The sequence below is a fragment of the Vidua macroura genome, chromosome 3 (assembly GCF_024509145.1).
Source record: "Vidua macroura isolate BioBank_ID:100142 chromosome 3, ASM2450914v1, whole genome shotgun sequence".
In the NCBI taxonomy this organism is placed as follows: Eukaryota; Metazoa; Chordata; class Aves; order Passeriformes; family Viduidae; genus Vidua; species Vidua macroura.
In genome coordinates, this window is record NC_071573.1 from 60,230,057 (window position 1) to 60,253,488 (window position 23,432).

At 37.3% G+C, this 23,432-nt stretch overlaps 1 protein-coding gene across 1 annotated transcript in view; it reads right to left on the minus strand.

Moving 5' to 3' along the window:
• The window catches only part of ENPP3 (ectonucleotide pyrophosphatase/phosphodiesterase 3), a 35,485-nt gene extending 12,536 nt beyond the window's left edge, over nucleotides 1-22,949 (minus strand). The window contains exons 1-16 of the mRNA XM_053972232.1: nucleotides 22,677-22,949; nucleotides 19,594-19,672; nucleotides 17,397-17,519; nucleotides 16,010-16,135; nucleotides 14,881-14,941; nucleotides 13,558-13,655; nucleotides 10,964-11,043; nucleotides 10,281-10,400; nucleotides 8,776-8,885; nucleotides 7,325-7,390; nucleotides 6,370-6,442; nucleotides 5,890-5,998; nucleotides 5,608-5,736; nucleotides 4,176-4,207; nucleotides 1,432-1,559; nucleotides 448-514 (exon numbers count right to left, since the gene is read on the minus strand). Of these exons, the coding sequence (XP_053828207.1) occupies nucleotides 448-514; nucleotides 1,432-1,559; nucleotides 4,176-4,207; nucleotides 5,608-5,736; nucleotides 5,890-5,998; nucleotides 6,370-6,442; nucleotides 7,325-7,390; nucleotides 8,776-8,885; nucleotides 10,281-10,400; nucleotides 10,964-11,043; nucleotides 13,558-13,655; nucleotides 14,881-14,941; nucleotides 16,010-16,135; nucleotides 17,397-17,519; nucleotides 19,594-19,672; nucleotides 22,677-22,793 (1,518 nt within the window). The 5' untranslated portion in view covers nucleotides 22,794-22,949. The remainder of the gene's footprint in view (nucleotides 1-447; nucleotides 515-1,431; nucleotides 1,560-4,175; nucleotides 4,208-5,607; nucleotides 5,737-5,889; nucleotides 5,999-6,369; nucleotides 6,443-7,324; nucleotides 7,391-8,775; nucleotides 8,886-10,280; nucleotides 10,401-10,963; nucleotides 11,044-13,557; nucleotides 13,656-14,880; nucleotides 14,942-16,009; nucleotides 16,136-17,396; nucleotides 17,520-19,593; nucleotides 19,673-22,676) is intronic.
• Nucleotides 22,950-23,432: the final 483 nt, after the last annotated feature.

A 23,432-nucleotide genomic window follows, 5' to 3' on the forward strand; every position in this document is an offset into this window, starting at 1 on the left:
GTGATATGACTAACTGTTGAAAGATAAGCAGAGACAATGTGATTTAGTTTATTTGAGCATACAGGCTTTCAGATGCTCAGATGAACTCCCAGGGCCGATGGAGATTTTTTGGTCATTGCCTCAGTGGAAGAATGAAAGAACAAAAGAATTCAGTAGCTAAACATGGTGCACTTGGTTTACTGCAGTCTACCTGTCTCCAAGCAGGAGAGGTAAGCCCAAACTGGTTTTACTACAGGACCCCAAAGAAACAGGCCTTGTACACATCGATGAAAGGCAATACAAATATTTGGACCTAGTATGTGTTTACAGTTTACATGTCTTGTGGCCAGAAAAGAAAAAGCACACTGCAAAAACTGTCATTGTTCTGTATTCTGGTGATTTACATGTCACATCATGATTTAGTATATAAGAAAGTGCAAGAATAGAATAGAATAGAAATCATCTTACCTCCATACTTTTAAATTCGTTGTTATAGCCATGGTTACCTCCATCACAAGATTTGAAACTTTTATCCCTAAGGAGAAACCACCACAGAATGTAAATAAGAATGACACAAATAGAAGCACTTAGTCATTGTGGCTCACAGACTCAATCATTCTTTGAGAACTGTTGCTGCCATCACATTGTAGTACTTAGAGTTCATCATAGTGTTCATTTCTATGAAGACTTCTTTCTCCTTTAACAGAAATTGCTATGGACAGTAATAAATTATCCTAGCTGGTTATGAGTGTACAGTGAAAGAATATTTTCAAAGCAAATTGAAAAAATGGCTATTTTTGAACTGGGGCCTTTACCTAGCTACAGGTTGCAGAATAAGCGTAATCTGTTTTGGAAGAATTCCTAGTTATATTCTTTGGTATTTAAACAGAAAACTTAAAATGGAAGAACTCTGCTGTTGGCCTCTGTGAAATAATATAAATAAGACTGCAAGGGGTATTGCCTTACAAGACAGTCTATTTTCATTATGGATTCTGAAGGGTGAAGAGATGTGGAAAATGTGGGAATGGGCTATAGAATTAACAACACAACTGAATACTCTGACATAGTGACTAATACTTACTTTTATCTACCCATTGCTAAGACACATGGAAAAATAAAGAGATAGTCACCCCATACCAATTCAATGCACAGTTGTCAAGTGCAAGTATCCTGTTTTCAGAGGCCCAAGAACATTTGAACACACTTTAAAATAGGGTGATTATAAGATTTTTTTTTTTTCAGCGCACATTTCTTTTTGTATGTCCTGGACAGTTATTTGATTTCACCAAAACAACCATGTTTCCTTTTTACACATAGTACGATTTCAACTGTAACAAACATGGAAATGTAACAAGTCTAAAGCAAAACAGGAAATTAAGCACCTGTGAAGGAAATTAAAGGGATGAGAGTGGGATGGAAAAAATAGAATAACAATCACACAAATTATGTTACCTCACAGCCAGCCACTGTCGATCCACCAAAAGATGAACTTTATCAATACGAATGTTGTTAGCATAGTGGAATCGTTTGGGCAAGTCAGGGGTCAGGTAGGGCTTGAAGTGCTGAGGGGATCTTCTGCACTGTGCAAGAGGAAAGAGTCCAGTCACAAGTTTTACTCAGTTTCGAAAAACCACCCATCATTCAAAATTATCACAAATATCTTAGTGATAGGAACACAAGCACAAAGCCCATTATTCACAGCTTCTCAGATGACCTGCAGATGTCATTTTTGGCCCCGGAAGCAACACAAGGAAAAGCGACACTATTTTGGAGCTCTTTGAAAATAGACTAAATACAATTTGTATATTGAATCCACAAGTACCATGTTAAAAGTACATCTAAGGCTTAAAGACACTCAACAGAATTGTTTAGTCTGTATTTCCGAACTAATGCCATTGGTATCTAGTTGGTAAGATTACACTTCACAAGAGAAAGCTCCCTGGCAGTTTATTTCTGCCACCTTCTGTCACTTTACCATTCAATAAATAACAAAGCAAGCCAAGCATACACAATGTAGACAGTCTAGTGCAAGCCTGAGCATGTAAATGTCCATTGCTCAGCTATTAGCTAAAGGTCTTAGCTTTTACACCCACGTTTAGTGTGTTCATATAACTGCTGCATTAGCAGGCATGCCATGGAAGAGCTTGGAATTGTGAGCCTAATGATAACCATATGACATACTGCAAAGAGTTAACTATATATGGCCATTAGAAGCCATTCCAGCTGGCTGCAAGCATCAAGGCAAAGTTTCAGCAGTGTTGCTCCTGATCACAAATCCAGCACTGGGATAACCCAGAATATCTAAAATGCTAAAGGAAGAGCTGCTAGGAAGCTGGGTAGGCTGCAGAAGTGGACCTGTTTTACCACACAGGCTGTCCAAACAATACCATGCTTGGAGTCTGGTCTGACATCTTCACTTCTAAGTACTAGAATTGTATGCTCTGCACAGGATACAGACTTTAACATGTGACATGAAAGTAACTGTGCCTCAGCAGTCACCAAAGAAGAACAGAGGAATCCAGGAACAGGAAAAATAAGGATTCAATGTGTTTGCTAGCCTGGAAGAAGAGGTCTAATTAAAAGGAAAAATAGAGGAAATCAGCATATGACTTATGTCTATTCATTAGTAATTAATATACAACATACAACTCCCTTCTCTGCAAAAACCCTTCAATCTAATAACTTGACAGGAACAAAATACACCAACCATTTATGAAGAGAAAAGGAAAGAGGACACATCCTGGTACCAGGCTATTCCCATAAGGCACAAGATGTCACATCTCTGTAACTATTAGCAGTAGCAGTTTCAACTGAGGTTGAGAACATGCAGACTGTGATATTCCCCTCATATCGATGCTCTTTGATGTGACAGACTCGCATCATACAGGAGGTGGGGGATGTAGCACTGAGAAAGCTCCTTCAGCTATTTCCAGCCATTGAGCCTACTCCTGCGTGTTCGACAGGTTAACGGGGGACCTCTAGTGGAGATTTATCGGAAACCTATCCACTTGGGAGCCCAGGATTTTGAAAAAACTGACAGCATTTTTTCTAAATGTACCACAACACCTGTCCACTGCTTAGCACAGGACAAGCCACAGAATAGAAAACAAACTGGCAATGAAGAAAAGAAGGGGAAGTTTTGACAGCACACTGAGAGCAAGCATTATTAATGTATATCTTGAACACTACCAAAAAAAAAAAAAAAAAAAAACAAAAAAAAAAAAACCACCAGAATTATCTGTCTAAAAAAGTATAAGGAAAGAACCATGCACTGTCACATCACCCCTTAGTAAAAGAAATAGGTTTGGTCTTCCTTAGGTTTGCACTCTGTTCTGCACTTCTTTGTTTGTATCCTTCAGAACTCAGCTGTCAAAGCTCCCATGTCTACCCACATGGGAGACACAGGCAAGCTTGGACCTGCCCTCAAGTGCTACATCCATTCAGCACGGTTCAGTTCCAAGCACAACTACCAGTACACAGGGCCCTATCGTGGTGTAGCATATGTAAAAGCACTGCAACTATTGCAGTGATATGTCAAAAGATCCTAAGAGAGTCATCCTGCCTGATGCCAAAGGCCCATCTTGCCTAGTACTCCGTTTCAAATCAGATCTCCAAAATTTCCAGAATCAGAAACTTAGAGATAAGAACACGCCAAGTATTGAATGAAGTTTCTTTCTCATACCTGTTTAGTTTCTTCTAGGCTTCAGGGACTTTTTAAGTCAGATGCTCCTTGTGGATCTAAAAGCCCTTACAGGGCTGTCCTGCATTAACACATCTAAAATCCCCCCCTCCTACCTGTATTTCCAGCCTCTACAACACTTTGTGGCAATGTGCTCTACAATGGCATTATCTCTTGTTTGGAAAAGTTACTTTAGCCTAGCCTGAGTGCAGCACTTGTGATCCACTGCTAACAGATGCATATTGTCAAAAGCATATCTGTGCTGTATTCTCTTCTATCATGAAGATATACTCTAGTTTCTGCCCCTGAAGTCAGCCTCTTCTCTTTCAAAGTGAAATAGAACAATTTTCTCTGAACAGAGATTCCCTATGGCAAACCTATGGAGTACACTATTTAAACTAGTGTACTCCACCACTGTAAACTACCACCATAGTCTCATTTTTTTACAAACTGTATTTTTTCTTCAGATTCCTATTAAGAGTAGCTATGAGTAAAAGTTATGAGAATATTTACTCACTGTGAGGTTTTTAACGATTCCTTCTGAGTCAACTGTTAAAAAGAAAAGATTAATTAATGTACATTCAAATGGCTGAAAGACAAAACCTCACGAGAAAAACTTAAACATGCTTTTTGTTTCTAAAGTTGGTTTTCTTTATTAGCTTGTGAAGATAGTGGCAACTATAGCCTTCCACAGGTAGGAATGTTGTGTTTCCAGTGGTAACTGCCTGTAAGTGTGCCTGTGGAAGTCACGAGAACACTAGAACTTTGGGTACATCAGGACAGACTGTAGAAAACTGCAGTGGTGATGACTCCCTACACCTAAATCTGACAGATCCTCAGACCTGAGGTTTTTTTCTTTTATCTAGCCCCTGTTTGAAGTACAACATTTTTTACATTGAACAGGACCTGGAGAACTTGTCTTGTATTTTTCTTCCAGCAATAGTCACAGAGGAAATTTCAGTCTATCGTGATATTTTCTCCTTGCACATTTTGAAAGAGTAGTTTAACCATTTGACATTACCTTTCTAAAAAGTAAATCTGAGCACTTCATGGAAGAAAAATTCCTACAGAAAATCTAGGACTATTAGAGGAAATGAGTCAACAATTTTATTGAGATTGAGACACAGAAAAACCATGAGTATTCTTTCCTCAGCTCATTACTCTGCTTTTATCTGACTTAGATCAATGAAAGTCTGCTTTATGTCATATAAATATTGTGCCTTCAAATATAAGTACAATTATAAAACATGAATAAAAAATACAATGGGATCCCAGCTCTTATTTTTGACCTGCAATAACTATGCCTTTTACAATACTTTACAAATTCTTTGAAGCCAATACATAGAGCTTTTCCATTATTTTATCTCCATTCTTTTCCCTGATACAGAAAGTTCTGGGATTTTTTTTTCCAGTCTCGTAGCATGGTATCTATTTCAAGTCAGAGTTAGCTCAAATGGTTTCAGTCTGTTCTTTTGAGATACTAGCTAAAGGGCTTAACCAAGGCTTAGATTACACTGTGCTAAGGTTCAGACTCTGTAACTTTGTACACACAGAAATATTCATTACTTCAAAAAGACTGACTCTGCCAATGTTGCACAAGAAATTTGTGAAGAACTTATGAAATATAAGCATTCATAAGCACTTATGAAACACCTGAATTCCAGTTTAAAAAAACATACTACCTTTACTTCATCTTTCCATGCCAAGAAAATACAAATTAGACTCTGCAACAATCTTTTCTAACCTTCAAATTCATCTAAAGTGCTCATTCTTAAAAAAAAATATCCCAAACAACTTCCATGGATGTTGAAGCCAAGTTAAGGGAAATAGAAAAGCTGCTTACACTGCTGATTACCTCTGATTATCCATTTCCTTATTTGTTTATTTGGTTTTGTTTGTTTATTTCCTGCTATATTGATTGCTCAATCCCAGGATTGGTCCACACTTACAGGTAAAGTAGTCCTTTGGAACATTCTTTGCTCGAATGCGAGCTGCAGGCCCAGCATAGAGGTAGAAATCCACCTTTTTGAAGTAATTAGTCATATATTCTAACTGCTTGCAGTAGGTCCTCTCCATCCCTAAAGGGCAACATAGAAACAGAACTTTTTCATATGGCAAGGAAGATAAAGTGATTTATAAAATGGATTAACACTACTAAGCCCACATATTTCACACAGGAAGAAAACAGTGACTCAGTAAAATTAACTTGAAAAAAGAAGTATATACATTACCATGGTCAGCTAAAACAATGAGGTTTACACACTTGTGCAGATTTCGTTGTTTAAGGCCATCCATGAGCATCCCCACTGCTTTATCTGCTGTCTGTAAGGCTTTGATTACCTGTGGGATAAACCAGTTACATCTAAGATAGGAATAAATAAAAGACAGCTCTGAGGATTTGCCAGGCCATGTGCTTCTAAATATGATATAATAATATCATTAAAGTTCAGTCTAAATATAAATATTAATACTTTTTCTATTCATGTGATATGAAATTTCAGTCTGATGGTTTATGGTTCTTTTGATTCACACACAGTGTGGGAATCATAACATTAGGCTCAATTACAAGCAAAAGTTCTTAACAAAAAGTCATAAAAGAGTCACGGCCATTTTTCATCTACTATCCTTCTCAGGTCTATAAATTGGTTAATTCATGGTACAACACCATTTTTAGAGCAATTAAGTATAAGAAAAATATAGAAACTACTTACACCAGCACTAACTGGTCCAAATGAATGTCCAGAAGAATCTGGTTCTTCAATATATAAAGTGTATATATCAGGCCTTGAGTTAGATATAAATAAGAATGGAACATTATGAGAATTTAGAGGCAGCACCTAAAGAGAACACTTTGATTTAGAAAGAAAAAAAAAAAAAAGCAGTATTAAATGGCATTTTAAATGGAATTATAAATAACTTCTTTAAACCTTGATAACAGTACATACAGCAAATACAATCATTCAACTTCCTCTGAGTTTTGTAATTAATCAACACAGACTCTTTGAAGTTACAATTTCAGGAACAATACCCAGTGTCTTTAACAGGTAACCAGAAATCACTTTGGAAAAATGCATGATCTCAGACACCAGAGCAAACAATCCTTTTTGAGATGTAAATGGAACTACCATCTGAAAGAGCTCTTCCTGACTAAGCAGTGAGACACTAGAGAGCATCTCCTAACTGCAAATACATTAGGATTTTATTAGCAAATTGTAATATAAAATATTTCATTTCTTTACACGTCACAAAGTTAATACCACGATCAGCACTGACATTTACTTTTCATCCTGAATTGCTTACTGCAATTACTTTCATGTATTTAACCTTTCTTGTGTAATAGCCTTCATATAAAATCTTTCATCCATACACTTAGACTAGAAACTGAATGTTCAATGTTTTCTACAGGACACACACCAAGAAAAAAGACACAACAATCAAATAAAACTCATACAACAGTACATCCTGTTCACTTTTTAATCTTTTGTACCTACAGTCTTATCATAGCTATGATAAGATACAGAACAGGCTTAAGTTCAGCAAATAATTGTTTAAAATGGTGAGGAAGATTCCATGTTTCATAAACACCAACATAAATTTCAATTGCTAAGCATTAAAACCTTTCTAAGCTATAGTCTCACAAAGCAGGTAGATATTACAAGGTGTTACCTCTCAGGTTGGGCATTATCAAGCCATTTCAGTATTCCTGAAATTCTCTCTTCATATGGAAATGAACTGAAAAGAAAAAAAAAAGTAAATAAAAAAAGATACGATGTTAACAAGACTTTCTGACTAGCACTTCTATTTCCTAGATACAGAGAAAGTGTCCATACTCTAGTCATATATCAAAGTCACAGATCTGGAACTAAGAATGATGTATTTTAACAAGGTATACCAATTAAATTTATTACTCTCATTTTTAATTGAATATAAATCACTTTAAGTGGCAAATTAGACAGACCCTGATTTTGCAAACACAAGCCTGTGTTGGTGGGACTACTCATATATTTTAAAATACATGCAAAAAAAAGATATTTTAAGTTCAGGAAATAAACCTGAAATACAAAGTAGAATAATTTTTATTCTTTTCAGCATGTATAAGCCTTGGACTTCCATATTTTAAACGTAAGTAATAATCCTTTTTTTTTTGAGATCATGCTTTCTTTCCTATGAAAGAATTCACCCATTAAGTAGCTCTGCTTTCCCTCAAAGTCATACACAAGTTCTATGTTAGTTACTTACAGTACCCAGGGGTTTTCCAAGTACCATGCCTATACATCACTGCAGAGTCTGTTATCTATAGATACTTATGGTTCTATGCTTGCTTTAGATTATCTTTCTAAAGAATCATGGGAAGTACACTGCAATCATCACAATCATCAAAAATCTAGAAATAATTTAGTAATGGCAATGCCTTCCATAGCAAAACAAACAAACAAACTCCAAGAAACACAAACAAAAAAAAAAACCCACAACAAAAATAATGCCACAAAAACTATGAAGGTAATTGGTACTTCACATGTGTAACCTTTGAATGAACTAGAAAAAAACATACAAGAACTATGATTCAACAGCTGTATGCATATTATCAAACATACAGAGGAAATTTAGAGCCCTTCTTCTTTCAGTAGCTTCCCTATCCAGCAGTCTCTCTCCAATAATTTCTGTCTCCCATAGCCTCTTGCTATGGCTTCCTAGATTGTGTTTGTTGTCTTAGGGTATAGGTTATCTGTAAGCTTATTCTCAAGTGCAAGTATTTTTAGAGTGATATATAATATCTGTTGATTTTATGCATAGAAATATGGCAATCATTGGTGAAGCTTAGCAGTGGCTACTAATCATTTCCATGATGCTCTCCTAGTGTTTTGCATTTGGCTGGGACTTCTACACTGTCTAGAAGAGCAGAATATACAGTACCCTTTGACTTTCTCATTGTGAATGGTTGTGAAAATTTCAAGTATTTTTGGTCATTCTATGTCATAACCAGGACAATGTGACATGGCACTGATCTGTCAGACTTGTTTAAAAATCTTGTCTTTCATTTCCTTCAACTGTCAAATAGCAGTTTGGGTTTTTGGAGTAATATGCAGGAGTTTAGTACAAGCCATATCAGATCTTACCCGTTGTATACGGTGTACAAGGTGGGGTATGTTCCCCCAATTGGAACATCAGAGCCTGGCCAAAAGAAGGTGCCTGCTTTCAAATTTTGGGACATTGCTGTCAGCCAGACCTTTGGGTAAAGATACAAACAAATGATTTTTTGTCACCACTGGAGGACTTCAGATCACAAAAATAGAAATATGTGCTGCAAGCACGCATTTTTCCTTCTCCTTTCACAGTTAGCTAATGGCCATATCTGATCTGAAGTTTTTTTCCTACATGCACATTCTGAAGAAAAACTAGTAGCATGGAAACCATGATGTTGAAATTTCCTGGATAGTCTCAGCATAGAAAAAAACACATAGGGATTTCCATAAATGGCAATGGGCAGTGATCCTTATTCCTGTGGCAAACCCCAGGACCAAGAAGATGGAAGAAGCTGCCTTAGGGATATTCAGAATTGGCATTAGGAAACATTTTATTACACATACAACACTGGAACAGGCTTCCTAAAGCTGGTTGTTGCTGCCCTGTGCCTGTCAGTGTTTACAAGGCATTTGGACAACACCCTTAAAAATGTGATCTAATGTTTGGGCAGCCCAGAGTTGGTCAGGCAGCTGGACTAGATGATATCTGTAAGTCCATTCCAACTGAAATATTCTATTGTATTAGTTTCATTTTGTTTTGTACCTATTTCTATTTCACATATAGATTCTAATTATATTATTTTATTATAAGAGGGCATATTTCCATTAATCCTAAGAAGTGCAGCTCTGGTTGTGTTACAAACCTGATGGAATCCTTCAGGAAAAAAAAAACAGCACCAAAATCTGGATGTTTGAGTATATTATAAATATTACCACACAGACACACAGACAGAGACAACATAAATATAAATGTATATTAAGTAAGTATACCCCATATTGCATATGTTTAGGGTCTTTTTCAGCACCATTATTAGAGCTTGATATTTCTAGGAAATTAGTAATTTTAATCATAACCATAGGTACAATTGAGGGTTGTTATGAAATGTGCCATATGTTATATATAATTGACATTTTTTCAGAAGTTAAGCTCTTTGCTATTCCCTTCCTTGCTTTTAAATGCCTAGATATTTGCAAATAGATATGTGTAAATAGATGTAATTTGAAAACCAATTTCATTTTGTAGCAAGTCATCAAAAGCCAAGCAAAAAAATACCCCAAAATCAAATCATACTGAAAATTTACTGCGGCTCCCTGTGGCAAGAAATCCATTCCAGTACTAGATGAAATATCTCAGTCTTTTTTTACTAACTGCCACATTAAGTGAAAATTTTGAGTCTCAGAATTAACATTTTAAGAGTTCTTTTACTTTCATAACAAGCAAACTACTTTGTAGGCAGCCTATAATATGAAGCCTACAGGTTATCTAGTACTTTCTGAGAATATATTGCACCATTTTTCATTTTATTCCCTTTTTGTGTTGTTTTATGATATGACACAAACCATTCTGGACATAAATACTGTAGGATGAACAAACCTACTGGTTGCCCTTTCCACCACGCAGGTTTGAATTTTTCCTCCCCTGAAAGTGAGAAATGCGCATTCAAGCCTACATCATACATGTTGTTATCAATGATACCATGAGATTCTGGATACAATCCCTGTAAAATGAGAATAAACAAAATAAAATGCTTAGTCCTGAAATCAAATGGACCCTAAACTATGTTTCAATGCACACTGCTACAATGCTGCAATTTTTAAAGAACTTTTTTTATCCTAGAAACAGAACACTTTCCCAATTCACACTGATCATCTTCCTGCCAATGAATTCAGTGTGCCCATCAAATTCCCTTTTCCATATTTCCTTCCCAGCCCAATTAAAACCTGATGTGCTATAGATTAAGTACCCTGTATGTCACGTGACTGCATGTCAGCTGCCAAACCCACCCTAACAAATACTATCATCAAAAGGCTGTGTCCTCACCCATGCTCACCCATATCCAATTAAACTGACAAGGATCAGGAATAACCAGCTAACAGGCCAGGGACAGATAGCACAAGATGTATAGCCACACAGATCATGCCCATATGTACCATCTCAGCATCTCTATCTCTCTCTGATATCTATAGCATGAGTTCCTGTATCCCTCTAAAAGACAGGCACCACAAAATCCTTTCTGTGTTACCCAGGCAATGAAAAGGAAAAACAAAAATTCTCACTTACTGTGACAATAGTATAGTGGTTTGGAAAGGTTTTTGTGGGGTAAACAGCTCTCATGTATTTTGAATGTGTGCCACATGTTTCTGCAACAGATTAGGATATTAATATGCATTTTCTTATCTTTTTTTAAATTGAAAACTAACAGTCTTAAACAAAAATCACTGCTATCAGTTGCTGCAATTTAGATGGTGAAACGTCGCTCCAAAACAAGACATACAATCCTGATGTCTCCCTGTGAGCCAAGCTAACTGTCCCCTTGCAGCCAGTGGACCTGGATGCCCAATTCAGCTGCCTAAAGCCTAGAAGCCTAAGGTCCTTTGAGAAACCTTTAATGATCCTGTCTGCCTTTCAGATGCTCCTCCTCCATCCTGTCTGCCAATCCAAATAAATTTCTCAGATACTTCTGAGATCTAAAATGGCCTAGCTATACATATTTATGCAATGAGACTGAAGCCTCAGGTCAGACCAAACAAGAGCTGCAGAGCTGATTGGTGACAAGCAGGACTCAGGACTCAGTTGCTTAAGCACTGGAGCCAGGTGCCATTTGAGAAACCCTCTGTTGTCCAAGACATCTGCATGAAAGTTGACAGTTTTGATGCAAATCACTTTGAGATCTGTGTTCTCCTGACACAGCTGCTGAAGGCCATGGTGCTCTGAAGTATACCAAAAACACAGATTAGGGCAACAATTTGTCCTGTGGCACCCTCTGTCTGTTGATTGAGCTGACTTGTCCTCTAGGCTCCTACACTGCACTGTGCAAACTATATTAAACATAAAGGCACTGATTCAATGAGCATATAATCATCTCACATGCAGACATCTCCAAGAATATGTCTAAATGCAAATGTTCTGCCCTGGAGTGAATCCCACCCCGGGTGTCCTACCCGTATCTCCAAACATTGCATTATTTTTCATCAGTCAAAGGTTCTCGGCACACAAACATCTGTAATGTCTAAATCCACTGTAGCATTCAACTATCTTACCCACAAATCAAATACATGAAGACTGGAAGATGTCTTAATGACATTTTTACATCTAACTCACATGGACAAAATTCTATATTAAGCTGTAACCAGATGATTATTTCATTCATGCTCAAACACAATTTTTTTATTGATGTAGAACATTTCAGTCAAAGAACAGAAGCTGATTTTGACTAAGCAACCAAAACAATGTGTGAAATTTTCCAACAAAACTGTTCCAATGTGATACAGAAAAAAAATAAAAGGCTTAAAGAGTGTTTGAAGAACAGCTGAATAATTGAAAGATATGACAAAATCAGCAAAATTTTCTATGGATTTCTCTTGCACAATAAAGGATCTGTATTCATAGTGTACATATTCTATAAGCTTGATTACCCTTACTGAAAGTTCTAAGTTAAAGGAGTTAATAGAGAGGAAAGATTTTATGCTACAAATCAACATTACATTTTTTCTTTTGCAAAGAAATTTCTTTCCTGTAGATTTCTGAGAAATATAAGCATGAGTGTGCATAAACAATTGCTCAAGTTGACCACAAATATGAGCAATGCTGACTTAGATTGGTTCATGTTTCAAAAGATTTCTTGGAAACATAGACAAAGAATGGTAGTCGTTCCTTTTGCCAGTTTGGCATTCCTTTTTCACCTTGTTTCAAAAGACTGGAACTGACTACTGACTTCAGCATTCATGACTCCTTCACTGATTTAAGTTCTTTCCAGTCAGAATGACATCAGAGAATAAACAATTAGCCCAAGAAGTCAGGTATGCACATTAGTTCAAGTTCAGGTTTCTGGATACTCTCATTATCCACAAACAAGATTGTTAACTATTCCATAAAATGTAGTACTTCATAACATACATGTGAAACTTTCAAATGAGCGCAATAGAAACGTAATGTAACATACTCAGGAGTGATACAAATACTGTTGATTTAGACTATTGCTGCTGAGATGAAATTACTAAATATGGAGACATTTTGTCCAGATACAAAGTCTCTGGAGATCTGAGCTCTAAAATCTTCAGGAATTTTAACCAAGTGTGCACTAATGGTCTCACTTTTTAGAGCGCTTTAAAGCACAAGCTAAAGATCTTCAACCTGCTCTTCCTCACAGTATTCAGAAATGCTGGGAAATGGTTACTTGAGCCTTACTGCAATAATATCAACATACTAACATCTTAAAATATCTGATTTGAAAAAAAAAAAAAAAAAAAGAAAAATTTCCCAATAACTCAATGTATTATACTGTAATGTCCTACTCCTTATCAGCTATTTAGCTATTTTTTTAACGCAGTACTGAAGGTGCAGGAAATGCTTATCTGGAACTCTTTATCAGTTTTAAACTGCATTTTAATGTATATTTCAAACTGTGTACTTAATAAAAAGCTGCTGACCAATATTAGAGGCCTCATTAAAAAAAAAAGTCATGTTTGCTGTGCAAATACATGAAGCAAGGCAGAATATATACAATAATGAAAAGATTCAGCTGATGAGAGAGGCCTGATTTGTGATTTTTTTTTATTGCTGAGCAACACATATGCATGACAGTAGCAAAAGGGACCAGAGAGGTTGCATGCAGACTCTTAAAGAAAATAGACAAAGCATCCTTGGTAACTTACTGAGTTTTTCAATATTTGGCAGCAAAGAACTCCAAGTTTCCAAATATTCTGCTCTAAACCCATCCATTGAAAAAAGGATAAGTGGTGGGAGAGTAAATCTACAAGAAAATATAAGTTTATTGTCATAAAGAAGGTGGAAAGTTGGTGACTTATTAAGATTTCTAACAATATAAATTTGGCTTTTATAAGCAGGATCTGGAGTATTCATGTGCATCCCACAATTAATAACACAGTGTTTATTAATTTAATTTACTAATTTAATAACACAGAGATAAAGAAATAGCTCAATATTGAGAGCAAATAATAATAATACTCCTTCTGGTAAGAAACCAGAGGAGGAATAAAATACAAGTAATCATTTCAGCCGTAATATTTTTAAAAATTACATATTGACATCAGGCAGTAATCACTATCCTTGTTTGTTCTTATTAACAGTGGTCTTTCCAAAACACAGAAGCACACTAGCATCAATAGTTTGATTAAAGCCAGTCTGCATAAAACAGCTTGCTGATTTGAATCTGAAATTAAATGGATCTTTATATTGCAATGCAGTGTATAGCACTTAAAGAAGCTCCCTCTGTTACTTTCTAAGCTTTAGCCTATGAAACTCAGTTAACTCAGCAAGTTATTTGTTAACCTAAAAAGTGTACTTTGATACCTATTTTGGGAGGTATATGCAGGAACCCATAAAGAAGTCACAATGCTAATGGTCTTACTGTTATAATTAAACTAAATTGGCAGTAAAATAAAAGAAAATCATGGATAATGACACAAATACCATAACTGAACCAGAAATTAATTAATCTTTCTTTGCGGATGACTTTTAAATGGTGTTTCTGCCTAGCCTCTAACTATGGTTCTGAAATCCTGCACATATAGCAAAATTTTTTCAGCATTTGTAGATATACCGCTACTTCATAGCTATCTTTTAAATACACCTTTCTTCCTGCAAATAATTGGACCAAAAAAGTCCCCAAACAACCGTATTGCCTAAAGAATTGCAGTCACAGATTCTAGCTGTTATTACAGACTGCATAAGGTGACTTATCTGAATTGTCAAAGATACAATATGGTAAAATAAAATGGACTATGAACAATGATGGACTAAAATGGACTATGAACTGCTCTAAACTGTAAATGATCAATGAATGACAAAGGTTTTAAAAAGAACAAACACTCCTAGTCACAAACCATTTCTACAGAATATTCCTCAGGGCAGGGACTTTACTCTCCATAAATATGAAAACCTGTTTCAGAACACTGGAGTATTTCTGACCATCACAAAAATTTTATTTGCTAAGAAGACAAATTCCTTTATCCTACCCATCTGGACACTGAGGAGTTTCAATTGACACACATGGTTCTTCTACCCAAGATGTTTCACCTAAAAGGAAAAAAAAATACTGAGTTAGCACTGAACCCCACCACCACCACCAAAAAAGCAGCTGCCTACATGATCTTTTTAAAGCTCTTCCTGTAACATTTTTTCAACAGAAATCTAGGGCTAAAGACACCTTTACTTTAGAAACAATTTGGTGCAACCTATTAGGCCCTCAAACCTTGAAAGGACTAGTATTCACAAGTCAAAAACAAAGAACATATGCCACACAGAAAAGCAAAGAAACAAAATTAAGAAGAAAACACTACAAAAGCTTAGACTTTTATTGAGTTTTAAATTAAAAATATTCAAATTGTATCCTGTCCACACTGGGCTACTTATTCATTTTTTCTTTTCTGGGTACTACTGACACACTTAGAGACAAGCCCAGGGCTCCCTTTAGTACTTCTTTTCTTTTTGTATGTTGTGGTTTAACTCCTTTTAGCTTTAATCTGCATTTAGTTAACAAATACAATGTTGCAGGAGTTGCCTTCAATTTATCCCCTTCCACAACGCAAAAGAATTCTGATAACAGATACCATGTCACCATCATACTCCTCAAGTGTCATTCCTGTAACTGAATTATAGCTGCACTATTCTTTAATGTGTTTAGCTGGAGCCAGTATGAAAAAATTAGCCATCAACAAAGATATTCAAAAATAAGTAAAACATAAGAAATCCAGTCTAAAACCAGATTTGCAATCAAAAGCATGGGAAAATTTAAATTAGAGATGACTACTACAATATATACTTCAGATTGTCTCCATCTATCTTTGGGGAGAAAAGGAGAAAAAAAGAAAAAAAAGGGAACATCCAAAGCCCCCACATGGTATACTTCTGCAATATCCAAATCATTCTGTCTTTCTTATGAATGACACAATTCACAGTGTTCTGCAGAAAAAGTGCTTTTCACAGTCAAAAATACCAAAAGCTTCACCTCAAAACATATTAATTTTTCAAAATGCCAGTCAGACTCTGGTCTGGAGAAGCAAATTCATCTGCCTTTATATTTTCAATGTTTGCCCATCTATTTCATACTAAAATTTATATGTAAAACTTTTGATTTTGATTTACCTTTACAAATGCTGTAGTAATTTACACAGCAGTCTTTTCTCTGCAAGCAGTCATCAGAACAAGAACAGTAACTTCCAGGTACTCTTGTCTCACCACAACGGAAATTAGTGCACTTCCAAGATCGGGCTGAAAATTCAAAGGAAAAAAAACTGTGATTCAGTTCACAGAACCTCATGTGAATTTCTTTGCATGGAAATCTTTCAAACAAGTAAAGATAAAAACTGTTATTTATATGTACTGTTTGAGCTGCTTTAGAAGTTTGCTCTGGAAAGAAAACTCAAGATTTAATTTAATTCAAAAAGCCTCTTTCTTTGGCCATTCAACACCAACACAGAGTCATAAAAAAATTTATTTTACAAAGGTATTCCCAAAGTCATCTCCCTCAAAGCCTTCCATCTTTCCAAAAAGATCTACGGAAAAACACAATCAAAACAAATAAACAAAAAACCACTCCATATTTCTTTTACAGAGGAGAAAGAGAAGCAAACTGATCTTTTTTATGCTCTTGCACATGAGTTCCAGCAGAAAGCAAAAAAAAAAAAAAAAAAGAGAAGTAAGGACTGAAGTGGGCAGAAAAAGCAATAAGGATGAAGAAATACATGAGCAGCTGCTGAGAAAGCAGAGACAGTAACTGGAGAGGAGCCTGGCCTCAATGCAGAACCAGGCTGTCCACCGGAAAACAAGTGGACTCCTCCAGTCCCAAGCACCCACCAAGGTCTGCATGAGGCTGGAGAGCACAACTGACTGGGAAACACAGCCTTATTTTCAAATGTGCAAGAGGTACTGGCACAACAGGGTTGCTTCAAGGGCCCTGCTTAAGGATAACCCATTATTCCCGCTCATGCTCATCTTCAGCTTTGTATGCGCCATGAAATATACGTGGCAAATGCTTTAGTTATCCATAAGGGACAAAAATACAGGAGTCTGATTTGAGAAAGATGCAGGAAGATTTGTGTCCTGCCAGGTCACCAAGCCACCTGATTACAGAGGCAGCTTGACTCTGCCACATCCACCTGAGCAGGAAGAATAACATTACTGTGAGGGTGATGGAGCACTGGAAAGGTTGCCCAGAGAGGTTGTGGAATCTTCTTTCCTGGAGACATTTAAAAGCCACTGGGACACAAGCCTCAGGAGTGTGCTCTAGGATCTTACTTGAGCAGGGAGGCTTGACTAGATTACCTCCAGTGGTCCATTCCAACCTTATAACTATTCAGTGATTTTGTGATTTTTTTTGTCACATTTCCCTCCCTAGGAAGGAAGGAAACATGACATGACTTCTGTGTATCTGCATAAACATGACAATTACCCATTTTCTGTTACAGTCATGTGAAGAAAAAAATTCAAAATAAAATGGACACCAGTGAGCACTGCCTGGAGGGGAACTTACTTGGCTCCACACAAGTGTCCTCATAGTCCCAGCAGCAGTCCTGACGCTCCTTGCAGACGCTGTCACACTGGCAGCCAGGCACATCTTTCCTGTGTGGCTCATTGCACTTGTGTCTGCAGCTGACTGTAGGGAGAAGGCAGCGAGGCTGAATGCTCACATAACCCTGTGCCAGGTAGGTCAGTTAAAAAGATCATGGATATGGGCTGCAGGGAGAGATGTGCTGAATAATTTCCCAAATCTGATTCCCTAGCCATTTTCCAATATGGTCACTAGCACGCGGGCCAACACGGTGGAAGCAAGGCTGTAGGAATCCCTCTGGGAGCTGAAGGTCTGAAAGCTGCTGGCACCACAGCCTGGGACAGAGCTGTCTCTGCAACAGGTCTCTGCAGGACAGGACCTGGGTGGCAAAGCCAGGGTGTCCCACTCTGCCAGCATAAGAAAGGGGAGACTGGCATCTCTCCTGCTCATTTCTCAGTCTGAAATAAAAGAGGAAGAGTGATTCCCACTTTGGATGTTCTGTAATACATCTGCATGGGACAGAATCTCCCTCAGGGCAGGGTACCGAGCCATAGAGGTCCCCAGGGGCAGCTGGGCAGGGACCAGCAATCAGGAGCCATCCCACCACTCCATCCTGGAGCAGCACAGCTGAGGTAGCACCACGGCAGCCCCACACCAGGAACTGGCACTTCCCTGACAACAGGGACAGTTTATGGCCAGGTTGTTGGCCTGTGGGTGGGTCTGGCTCAGTTGGACCCACGTCTGGGCAGGGCAAGGCTGTGGTGAGCTGGAGGCCATCCTTGCTGGGTCAGTGCTGGGACAGGGGCCGTGGCTCCTGGGCCCTGGGTAGGGTGGAGACAGCCTGGGGGAATCTCCTTTCCTGGAGACATTCAAAAGCCGTCTGGACACAATCCACAAAGTTTATTGGAGCACTCAGAACTCTGGCAATATCTCTGCTACTTTATTGATACCATGTCCCTTAAAAGTCTGTAGGTTGGGCTATTTTAATTACAACAAAGAAAAGGATCCAAATGAAAGTTGAGACAAGCGTTCCCCAGCACAGCTCTGACACCTTCAAGCAAGGTGAAGGGACAGGTCTGGGTCTCCTGAGGACACCTGAAGACAATCCCAAATCTCCAAAGATCACTCGCAGTTCCACAACAGCCTCCACATGGACAAGCCTTGTATGCACGTTCTCTGTACTCCAGAAATACTTATTGAACCCTGCTGAGCTCCTGCATTTCCAGCTTTCTTCTCCAGTCACACAGTTAAACAGGAATAGGTATAACTACTCAGTTTTGATAGGGCAATTCTATTATAATTACCACAATGTTCATGCTTTTGCAGGATGCACTGCCTACAAATTTGGCTTTAATATCCACTTTGTAGAGCCTATGCAGAGCTAAAATTATTTTCAAATGACCAAAAACCAACTACGGTTCTATTTCATCTTATTTGCTATTGAAAGTCTTCAGAAGGATCTAAGACTTGATGAGCTACTAGGTAAACAAGTACTGTATGTGTTGATTAGCAATGAGAAATGTGTAAAGAAAATGTGCTTCCTTGAACTCCTCCAGAAGGGATTACTGTTGTTTTGATTCTAAAGGAAGTGTTTTATTTAATTCACAGTGTGTTGCGTTTGCTTGTTCTCACCTAGACTGACTTGTTCCCCCGACATCAAAACATTACTTTGTTTTTCTAACTAAAAAATACCATTCCACTGAATCAAGCAACTATCCCCTTTTTACTGTAGCTTTACAGAAACTCAAGTTTTCAAAGAATATTCATAATCAGTTTTAGCATCAGCCTCCTGAACTATGCCAAATATACTGAAGATTATCCAATGATATTTCTTTCACAAAATATTGTTTAACTAATTGAAATAACTATATATAATAGGATAACATATCTCAAATTTTCTAGAAGTGTTAGTGCAATAAAACTTCCAATGTGCCATGAACTAGGTTTCACACTTTTGGGAAGATTCAGCAAGACACTTAGTGGTTTAGGATATGTTTTTCAAGTATAGATTGTGAGTGTTCAATTTTTATACAATCAAACTTGAGAAATGTAAGAACTTCATTTTCTCAAGTGCTGACTTTTCACAGATCATTTACATTACGCTATAAAAAAGCCTTTGCTGAAAGCCTTTGCCAGATCCAGATCGTTGGCAATTATGCTGAAAGTATTGTAAACATACCTTGCTCCTGGTTTCCACGGTTGAGTCCTAGTCCTAAACCTAGTCCGAGGGCTACAACCACCAAAGCACACAGCAGAACCTGTCACACAGACACAGGGAACCAATGTTCACAACTGTGGTAAATTGTTGTGTTTATTAGAAATTAACTCATTAATATTTCTATGAACGCATGATTTCTTAAGAACTAATAATTTCTCTGAAGTTCTTCATCAAAAAATTGAACCTGAAGATAGGAGAGGCGCAATAGTTATAACCTTACGGCCAGTTGTGATGTTGTAATTGGGGAAATCTTTGCTGGAGAAAAGATAGTAGGAAGTAATCAGTATATTTATCTGTTTTGCATAGGCTCTGCCTGTACAAATAAAGGCAATTACTTTTATTTAACTTCTGTACTAACTTGATATGATCACAAGGATTTCTTAAGAAATTTAGCTGGATTGAGGTAGTAAACTTTTCACCCACATGCCAGTTTCTTATAATAAGTCACCCTGTTAGTAAGGTTAGAGGAAATTGGAAGGAGACTAAGAGCCCAAGGAAACTCCCTAACATAAAACAGCATACCTTTCGGGAGACTGGGGGAGAGCTGAGGAAGCCTCTATTAGCTCAACAGACACAAAGCTCAATAGACCAAAGACAAATGGCAATTCATGCTGGCTAAAAGGTGCAGTGAAAAGGGACAACCTTCTCAGAGTAATTTGTGATATATGCACTTCCCTCTTCACTAAGATAATCATGGGAAAGAAGATGCATATCACACAAAAAATCACCATGAAACAGCCCAGTTTATGTCCCATTTTTGCCTCAGAGCTTTCTTTTGTCTTCTGCCATTTCCAGGATTCAGTCAGCTGATTCCTGGAAGTACTAAGGTTAAAAATAAAGTAGAAATGAGAGAGGATTACTCTCAAGCTCAGTATAACTGTAATGGAGCCTCTTATCTGAGACTACAGCAATCTTAAGGAACTGAGAACAACTGCACGTGCATCCTCTGATCTTTGTGGCTGCCTGTCCTGCCTTGCAGGTGCTGGGCAAAAGTGTGGCAGCAGGGAGGGCTGCTCAGTTCTCAGATGTGGGTGTAGAACTGATTTATTTATCTGGCAACACCAAACACTAGCAATGCCATAGTTACTTCCTTCATACTTTCTCCTTCTCTACTTTACTTTCTTCCTGCTACTTACTCGCAGCTTTTTTGTACAGATATACCTCAAAAGGAGTGGAAATAGGATTGGTGAGAGAACTGGATGAGGGAGACAGATGGGAGTAAAGATGTGTGGAAAGATTGCCCAAACTGGCAGAAATGCTGAAGCCCCTTGAAGAGAGACTGTAGGTGTGAAGGCAGCAGTTTAATCATACATCCAGTCAGCAGGCTCTGAGAATAAGGGTGTTAGGGTTTTCGTTTGGGCTAGACCAGCAGCCACTCTTTCTGGGCAGGGAGGATAACACTGCCAAGTGTTTCACTGAGCACAGATAAGCCTAATCACCAGGGCATGTACTTTTCACCTTGAAGATACTATGATTTTACCCTTCATTTTGATTAAAACTCACATTTGTAATTGAAATAAATAGATCCTACTAAATTGAAGTACGAATTAAAATACAGCTACTACAGCAACAAACATCTCCACTCCTTCAAGTAATAAGACAGCTGAAGTAAAAACCAAAAATTCCTATCAGGTATACAGATAAGATGATCCATTTTTTACAACATCTACACAAACACCCTTGATTTTGGGACATTCATTCTTAAGGTGAAATAACATTGGTAGCACCTATTCAAATCCTCAGGCTTTCCACAGCTAACTTCTATGACTAAATTCAGAATTACAACTACTTATTCTTAGAAAAGTTGTTCCTAGTGCATCTGCTGTGTTTGCTGGAGGACTTACTAACAGTGTGACTCCTATTCTCTGCCTACACTTTCAGGAAGAAATTGCCAAGAAAGTATTTCATGCATTAGATTTAGCAAAAACATAAATTGTGTGGAATATTAACAGTTTACACCTCCAATATGTAGATTGTGAGTTTTGTATAGGCAGGCATTTGAAAACTAGTACATCTGAAAGAATGAATATGTTTTAGTAGACTTAAATTTCTCACTTTACTCTTCCATGTACCTCTTGAAGGTATAATTTACCTTTCTTTATAGTTATGCAGTTTTCCCACATTCTTTCTCATGACTCATTTTTAACTGATGACTTTAGAAAAAAATATGTCTGTTATTTCATCTTCTTTTTTTCAGTTTCCAGTATTTCCCTCACATTTTATGCAATCCTTGCACAATGCAGCATTAAATAGGAAATTGTACTATGTGAAATTGTTCTGATGACATAGAGCTGAAAAGTATAGTAGCTTGACTCTCTTTTCTATAGGGCTATTTTCAAAATTAAGTTTCAAGCTTTTCTAAAATTAGTACCTGTAGTTTTCTCTAAATTTCAGTTTACAAATGCAAGAGCTTGTGTAAACATATATACATATTTAATGTTTGTTTCTAATGTGGTCACCAACAGAAGATACAAGAAAAGATTTTAAAAACTTAACAAAAAGCCTATACTTTATTATTTACAAGGCAGCTGCATAGTTCTTAAAGCCTCAGGAAAGAGGTAAAGAGCTGACACGATATTTGAGATGTGGGACTGACAATACTGTACAAAACGTTTCATTAGGCTTTCCCTATGCCTTACTTCCTGAGTGGTTTTTGCCAACGACTTGCCTATAGGTTCTCTTTTGTTAATTACAAATATAAAGATACAAAAGTAAGGAAAAAGAAAGTGTGGTTGCACATCTGTTTTGAGACACTGTCTAAAACAACGTATCGAAGCAACGTCTTCACTATGTAAAAGAACTGTCAGGTTAATGAAGTACAACAAAAACTGCCAGTAAAAAAAATTGCTTCATAGGTACTAGAAGAACTTTAGAAATGTGCCAGTGAAGCTAGTGCAGTTTCAGTGACACACTCATGTAGTAAAATTTTAACTACCAATTACTAAGCTACCCTGAATGATTATACTGATACAATAAAACTTTAAAAAATCCTTCAGATTTGAGAATTGTAAAAGTAGCAGCCCTGAAAATCAGCCCCTACTTACAGCACAGATGACTTTGTATTTTAAGACGGTTTTTTTCTTCACATACTCTTCTGATTTTAAAGACATCTCCTCTGAATATCTTCTGTGATCCTTAGTTATATCATCCTCAAGCTCCATTTTGTCGAGATCTGCCACTCGTCTGCGTCTTCTGCCTTCCTCAGCCTCCCCAGCTGTTTTCTGCGAGTGAGATGCTACTCCTTCTTCAAGACTTCTAGTACTTTGCTCATAGATCTTTTAATGAGATCTCAGCTCTTGCATCCGTGTTAGGTTTGCAGGAAGCCAAAGCAAGCAGGAAAACTACTCTGAAAGGTCAAAGGCTGAAAAACATTTATCTGTGTTCTGGGAACCTGACTGTTCAAGATAAGAACGGCATTAGGCAAACACTTAAGTGAAGATTAGAATTAAAGTGTTGCTAAGCAATAAAATGCTAAAATATTCAAGTACTCAACTATTTGGTTAAAAGCTTGTTATCCAGAGACTATATCCTCAAAGAAAGTGCTAAGTATACGAAACCAGTATGAAAGGAGACGGTTTCTTATTTCGTGTTCTGTGTCACGCCTATGTATTCAGATCCCTTTCCTTATTTAGCATCAGAGGATTCCTCCCTGTTAGTTTCAATCCATTTTTGTCTCAACTTCTTACCCCTTCTTACACCGTTTTCTTTTTTGCAGTACTTATAACTGTGCTGATTAAAAACAAATCGTATACAGCCAAGTCAAATTCAATAAAAAATAAAAGGTTTTGTTTAAAAGGTTT